At 51.9% G+C, this 7,122-nt stretch overlaps 1 protein-coding gene across 1 annotated transcript; it reads right to left on the bottom strand.

Moving 5' to 3' along the window:
• Window positions 1–3,426: 3,426 nt before the first annotated feature.
• LOC147958449 (ornithine decarboxylase-like) lies at window positions 3,427–4,362 on the bottom strand. Its single transcript, XM_087532135.1, has 2 exons — window positions 4,273–4,362; window positions 3,427–3,780 (listed from the first exon to the last, which is right to left on the bottom strand). The coding sequence occupies exons 1-2, from the start codon at window positions 4,360–4,362 to the stop codon at window positions 3,427–3,429; spliced, it is 444 nt and encodes a 147-aa protein (XP_087388261.1).
• Between the last annotated feature and the right edge of the window lie 2,760 nt (window positions 4,363–7,122).

Raw genomic sequence — 7,122 nt, 5'->3', positions numbered from 1 at the left:
GATGCTTATAGTCGCTTTACCTGGATTTATCTTCTTAAACATAAGTCTGATGTGTTCGATGTTTTTCTTAAATTCCAAGCACATGTTGAGCGTCTCCTACACCACAAAATTATTCATGTACAATCGGATTTGGGGGGGGGGGTGAATACCGCAATCTAAATACCTTCTTCGAGAAACTTGGGATTTCGCATCGTGTGTATTGTCTTCATACACATCAGCAGAATGGTTCAGCTGAACGTAAGCACCGTCATCTTGTTGAGACCGGCTTAACCTTACTAGCCCATGCCTCTGTTCCTTTTCGTTTTTGGAGTGATGCTTTCACTACTGCCTGTTTTCTCATAAACAGACTTCCATCGCGACTCCTTGGCATGAAAACTCCGCTTGAACTCTTGCTTCATGAGACTCCTGATTATACCTTCCTCAAAGTCTTCGGTTGTGCGTGTTGGCCGCATCTCCGTCCTTACAATAATCGTAAGCTTGAGTTTCGTTCTAAAAAATGTGTCTTCCTTGGGTATAGTCCGTTGCACAAAGGTTATAAATGCCTTCATGTTCCAACAAATCATGTGTATATTTCACGTGATGTTGTCTTTGATGAGCATGTTTCTCCTTTTTCTAATCTTCCAACTCCCGTCACCACACCTAATGAACCTGTGCATTCATCTCCTCTATTGCCTGATCAATTTGGAGATGCTGCACACTCGCCTCTTTTGTTGTCTAACCATGGTGCAGGAACTGGTAGAGGTGCTCGGCTTGTTCTCCTGGAGGATTCCTCCGCTGCTCCCACGGCCTCTCCGACGGATCGCGTCGATCATGCCGCTGCGGCCTCTTGCATGGGGCATGCAGGGTCTCCTGCACCTGCGCCCGCCATGCGCTTGGATCCGGCTCCGGTAGCAGCTGGTTCGCGCTCGACGGATCACGTCGCTCCCGCACCTTCTTCCCCCTGCATGGGCCATGCAGGGTCGGGTGCGCTCACGCCCGCTATGCGTTCGGCCCCGGCTCGGCTGGAGCTGGACCTCCCCGCGTCGCCTGTTTTCGCCTCGCCCGTGACCGGGCCGGTCTCGCCTGCATCGCCCGGTCCGGCGACGCCTGCGCCTACTGGCTCGCCTCCTGGCAGCCCGTCATCGTCGCGGTCACCATCACCCGCCATGTCTTCTTCTCAGGAGATGCAGGCCTCTCCACCGACGGTTCCTGTGACTTCGATCGCGCCAACTGATCCGGTTGCTCAGCGACCACACACTCAGAGCAAGAGTGGTATTTTTCGACCGCTCCAACGCACCGATGCCACGGTTTCCTGGCTCGCGGCCTGTATGGCTCATTCTGCAACTGATCCTTCTGCTGAACCCCGTCACTATCAAGCAGCTCCGGGTATTCCTCACTGGCGATCTGCAATGGAACAAGAGTATCAGGCATTGCTCAAAAATGGTATGTGGCGTCTTGTTCCTCCGCACAGTGGTGTCAATATTATTGATTCTAAGTGGGTATTCAAAGTTAAGCGACATGCGGATGGTTCTATTGAACGGTATAAGGCTCGGCTTGTTGCTCGTGGGTTCAAACAACGTCAAGGTCTTGATTATGATGATACCTTCAGTCCTGTGATCAAGCCTACGACTATCCGTTTGCTCTTGTCTCTTGCGGTTACTCGTGGGTGGTCTCTTCGACAGCTTGATGTTCAGAATGCTTTTCTGCATGGTGTTCTTGATGAAGAGGTCTATATGCGTCAGCCGCCTGGTTTTGTTGATCCTGCTCGTCCGCACCATTTGTGTTGCTTGGTGAAGGCTCTTTATGGTCTTAAACAGGCACCACGTGCTTGGCATGCGCGCCTAGCTTCTGCTCTCCATGCACATGGATTTGTTCCGTCGACAGCTGATACATCCTTGTTCATGCTACAGCGTCCTATGGTCACTATGTACCTGTTGGTGTATGTTGATGACATCATATTGATCAGCTCGTCGGCTCTTGCTGCGGATCGTCTTGTTTCTGCTTTGAGTGGTGATTTTGCCATCACAGATCTTGGTTGGCTTCATTACTTCCTTGGCTTGGAGGTCTCTCACTCTGATGCCGGTCTGACTCTCACTCAGCATAAGTACTCTCTGGATTTGCTTCGTCGTGCTGGTATGCTTCAGTGTAAGCCTGCTACCACTCCCATGTCAGCTTCTGATAGACTCTCTGCACTTGATGGTACCCTTCTTCCTTCGGATGAGGCTACAACGTATCGCAGTATTGTTGGTGGCTTACAGTATTTGACGATCACTCGTCCTGATATATCTTATGCGGTGAACAGCGTGTGCCAGTTTCTTCAAGCTCCTCGGGATACTCACTGGACTGCTGTGAAGCGCATTCTGCGCTATGTTCGCTTGACTGCTGCTCTAGGCCTTCATCTTCAGTCTGCTCCTTCCGGTGCCCTCTCTGCATTTTCTGATGCAGATTGGGCTGGTAGCCCCGATGACAGGCGATCCACGGGGGGATATGCAGTGTTCTATGGTCCTAATTTGATCGCCTGGAGTGCTCGTAAACAAGCTACAGTGTCTCGTAGTAGTACTGAAGCGAAATACAAAGCAGTTGCCAATGCCACCGCTGAACTTATCTGGGTTCAGTCCTTGCTTCGAGAGTTGAGGGTCTCTCAGCATCATCCACCTGTTCTTTGGTGTGACAACACCGGCGCTACGTACCTTTCTTCAAATCCGGTATTTCATGCCCGAACGAAACACATCGAAGTTGACTATCACTTTGTCAGAGAACGAGTTTCACAGAGGTTGCTTCAGATCAAGTTCATCCCATCAAAGGATCAACTTGCTGACATATTCACGAAGCCGTTGCCACTACCTCAGTTTGAGGGATGTCGTCGCAATCTTAATCTTCTGAATTCTTCAGATCACGGTTAAGATTGAGGGAGGGTGTTAGACTTGTACGTATTGTAATCTCTGTACAATGTATTTGTACCCGATGAGGTACCCCCTTGTTATATATATGTTATCGTGGCCGACCCTCTTAGGTGTCGAAGCCCATAACCCCAAAACCCTTTGTCTATCAGGATTGCGTCCGAAAAATGTGAGGGGAAGAGAAATATACTGGAATTGTTGACCCTTAGTTGGGTTTGTGAACAATTAGTTGGTTTTTTCAGATTGTGCTGTTTTCACCTTAATAACTCAAAGCTATATGGATTTGTGTATGAAGCTAAGCTTGACCAGTGTCTTTAGGTCTTAGTTTGTTTCATTCAGATCATGTCATTTCATCCTTTATCCACAATTATATATTATTTGTAATCCATTGGCTGTCAAAGGAATGCGAGTCCTTACATTTGGAGGGGACACGAGCTTAACTACAAGCAACTCTTTTCATGTACAAATATAAATATATACACATACTAAATGAAAGAATTAACAACGTCTGGTACGTGTCCACATTTTTATTGCCTCTGACCTACTGCTAGCTAGCTCGAGTAGGCCAAGAATGTCGCAATGTTGGACATGGAGAAGCGTTAAAATGGGAGCCGGAACCGATGGAGTAGGCGGCCATGTCACCCAACACGAACCAGTCCCCCACGCTCATCTCCGGCAGCCGGCACCATGTCACCACCGTGTCGAGTGAGTCACACGTCGGCTTGAACACAGTCGATGTGTACATCTCTTCACCAGCGCATGGGGTGGCGAGCGGCCTCGGCCCGTAGAGTCCATCGTCGATCCAGTACTCTTGTATCTCGCCGCCCGTGCGCTTCCTGATGACGCATGCTATGAGCGCGAAGGCCGTCTCGGCGAAGTACCATCCCGGCTCGCCGATCACCTCCACGCATGGGAGGCGTCAGGCCAACTCCAGCGCACGACGCCAAACGGACGTCCGGTTTGGCCTGTTTTTGTCTGTTTGAAGCAGCAATGGGTCGCCCATGTCCACTTGAAATCGTTGGGTTGTCAGTGCGCCCAACGCGTGGCCGCACCTTAAATCATGTCTGAGGTGAACGTGATTAAAAAACACAAAAACTAAAACAAAATGCCAAAAATAAAAAATAAAATAAATGCAAACATAAAAACAAAAGACATAATTAAACATCACCGACACAAAACGGCCCAGTTCCACATAATTAGACATAATTAACATAAAAACAAAAGAAATCTGCCGCCCGCTCCCGCCGTTCCCGTCGATGCTGTGGCCGTCGCCGTCTTCTCAGTGGCCGCCGTTGTCGTCCTCGTCGTTGACGAGGGTGAGGTAGGCCAGCGGCGTCCAGAGGTTGGGCTGCGGTGCCTAGTACACGGGAGGTTGCTGGAAGGCGGGAGGTGCCTGCACCACCTCCTCCCGTGGCGACGCCTCCCGCTCCGGTGACCGCGGCGTCGTGGGGCACCAGTTCATGCCCCCCACGGCGTCGGCCATCTCCGGAGCCGTGCACTACCAGCTCCACCGCTGGCCCACTAGGCCCGGGTGGAATGCGCAGACGGGCTCGTCCTCTAGCACCTCCTCCCTCCTCACCATCTCTAGCTCCGGCATGGCCACGTCACCGGCGGCAGAGAGGGCCATCATGGTCTCCATGCCCTCCCACTGGCGCTCGTCCTACGTGTTCATGGAGTCATCCATGACACGTTGAAGGAGTCGGGCCTCCTCCTCCTCTGTCATGCGCGGAGGAGGTGGTGGCGGCGGAGAGGGCGACGACATCGACGTGATGCCGCATACCACCCTACGCTCGCGCACTTGGGGAGGGCTTGGAGCGCGCGCGCGGCGCTCAGGTGGCCGCCTCGGCCCCGACGAGGTGCCGGCAAAGAAGAAGGCGCGCCGCGTGTCATGCTTGTCCTGGAACCACGTGTCCCAAAGGTTGGAGTTGACGGCGTACCTGGGGTCATAGTACAGATCGTCTGGCAGGAGGCGACGGCGGCGCTCGATCTCTTCGCGGCGGGCACGGCCGCTCGTCGGGACTGGCGGGATCGGCACCCGGCCGACGGAGAGATGCCGATTATCCGGGAGGTGCACGTCGCTCCAGGGGAGCGGCGTCCTCGTCTCCCAATAACGATGGCATACATCCACGTGAATGTAGTGCCGGTCGCGCTCGCCGGCGGCCGTGGGGGCGATGGAGAATGCGGGCGGCGCGGGGGCCCTTCGCGGTGGTGGCGCGGGCTCCCCTTTGACGCTGCGGCGGCGGCGGCCCGAGGATGAGCCAGCCTCCTGTTGGGGAACATAGTAATTTCAAAAATTTCCTACTCACACGCAAGATCATGGTGATGCATAGCAACGAGAGGGGAGAGTGTGTCCACGTACCCTCATAGACTGAAAGCGGAAGCGGTAGCACAACGCTGGTGATGAAGTCGTACTTCTTCACGATCCGACCGATCAAGTACCAAACGTACGACACCTCCGAGTTCAGCACACATTCAGCCCGATGACGTCCCTCGAACTCCGATCCAGCCGAGTGTTGAGGGAGAGTTTCGTCAGCATGATGGCGTGGTGATGATGATGATGTTCTACCGACGCAGGGCTTCGCCTAAGCACCGCTACAGTATTATCGAGGTGGACTATGGTGGAGGGGGGCACCGCACACGGCTAAAAGATCTAACGATCAATTGTTGTGTCTCTAGGGTGCCCCCTGCCCCTGTATATAAAGGAGCAAGGGGGGAGGTGCGGCCGGCTAGGAGGGGCGCGCCAGGAGGAGTCCTACTCCCACCGTGAGTAGGACTCCCTCCCTTTTCCTTGTTGGATTAGGAGTGGAGGGGGAAAGAGGAGGGAGAGAGGAAGGAAAGGGGGGGGGGCGCCGCCCCCTCTCCTTGTCCTATTCAGACTAGGGGGGAGAGGCGCGCGGCCCTGCCCTGGCTGCCTCTCCTCTTCTCCACTAAGGCCCACTATGGCCCATTAAGCCCTCGGGGGTTTCCGGTAACCCCACGGTACTCCGGTAAAATCCCGATTTCACCCGGAACACTTCCGATATCCAAATATAGGCTTCCAATATATCAATCTTCATGTCTCGACCATTTTGAGACTCCTTGTCATGTCCGTGATCACATCCGGGACTCCGAACAACCTTCGGTACATCAAAACTCATAAACTCATAATATAACCGTCATCGAAACTTTAAGCGTGCGGACCCTACGGGTTCGAGAACTATGTAGACATGACCGAGACACATCTCCGGTCAATAACCAATAGCGGAACCTGGATGCTCATATTGGCTCCCACATATTCTACGAAGATCTTTATCGGTCAGACCGCATAACAACATACGTTGTTCCCTTTGACATCGGTATGTTACTTTCCCGAGATTCGATCATCGGTATCTCAATACCTAGTTCAATCTCATTACCGGCAAGTCTCTTTACTCGTTCCGTAACACATCATCCCGCAACTAACTCATTAGTTGCAATGCTTGCAAGGCTTAAGTGATGTGTATTACCGAGTGGGCCCAGAGATACCTCTCCGACAATTGGAGTGACAAATCCTAATCTCGAAATACGCCAACCCAACAAGTACCTTCGGAGACACCTGTAGAGCACCTTTATAATCACCCAGTTACGTTGTGACGTTTGGTAGCACACAAAGTGTTCCTCCGGTAAACGGGAGTTGCATAATCTTATAGTCATAGGAACATGTATAAGTCATGAAGAAAGCAATAGCAACAAACTAAACGATCAAGTGCTAAGCTAACGGAATGGGTCAAGTCAATCACATCATTCTCCTAATGATGTGATCCCTTTAATCAAATAACAACTCTTTGTCTATGGCTAGGAAACATAACCATCTTTGATCAACGAGCTAGTCAAGTAGAGGCATACTAGTGACACTCTGTTTGTCTATGTATTCACACATGTATCATGTTTCCGGTTAATACAATTCTAGCATGAATAATAAACATTTATCATGATATAAGGAAATAAATAGTAACTTTATTATTGCCTCTAGGGCATATTTCCTTCACCTCCCAGTCATGCTTCCCCTTGCGACCGGTGTTCCATGGTTGCGTGGCGGCCGGCCGACGAGATCGTGGATGGGGAAAGGGAGAGCTAGGGTTTTGGGAGTGTCGGGTTTTGAGGAGGCAGCACGGGCTGGAGTGGGGATTGTGGACTGCGAACGATCCATGAGTTCCCATTTAAGAAGGACGGCGACCGTTCGCCTTGGCGGATGATAGGTGGAGCCAACCGCGCGTGTGCATTA

Source organism: Triticum urartu, chromosome 7A, assembly GCF_056163025.1.
Source record: "Triticum urartu cultivar PI428250 chromosome 7A, HENAU_Tu73, whole genome shotgun sequence".
Taxonomy (NCBI): Eukaryota; Viridiplantae; Streptophyta; class Magnoliopsida; order Poales; family Poaceae; genus Triticum; species Triticum urartu.
Note: the sequence above shows the minus strand (reverse complement) of the source record. Positions and strands in the feature narration are given on the sequence as shown.

Bases quoted from the DNA above. Each gene is read 5' to 3' on its own strand.
- LOC147958449 (XM_087532135.1), bottom strand. From the start codon at position 4,362: ATGGCCGACGCCGTGGGGGGCATGAACTGGTGCCCCACGACGCCGCGG. The intron at 3,781-4,272 runs GCACCTCCCGCC...CCATGCGTGGAG, and splicing joins CACGGGAGGAGGTGGTGCAG to GTGATCGGCGAGCCGGGATG.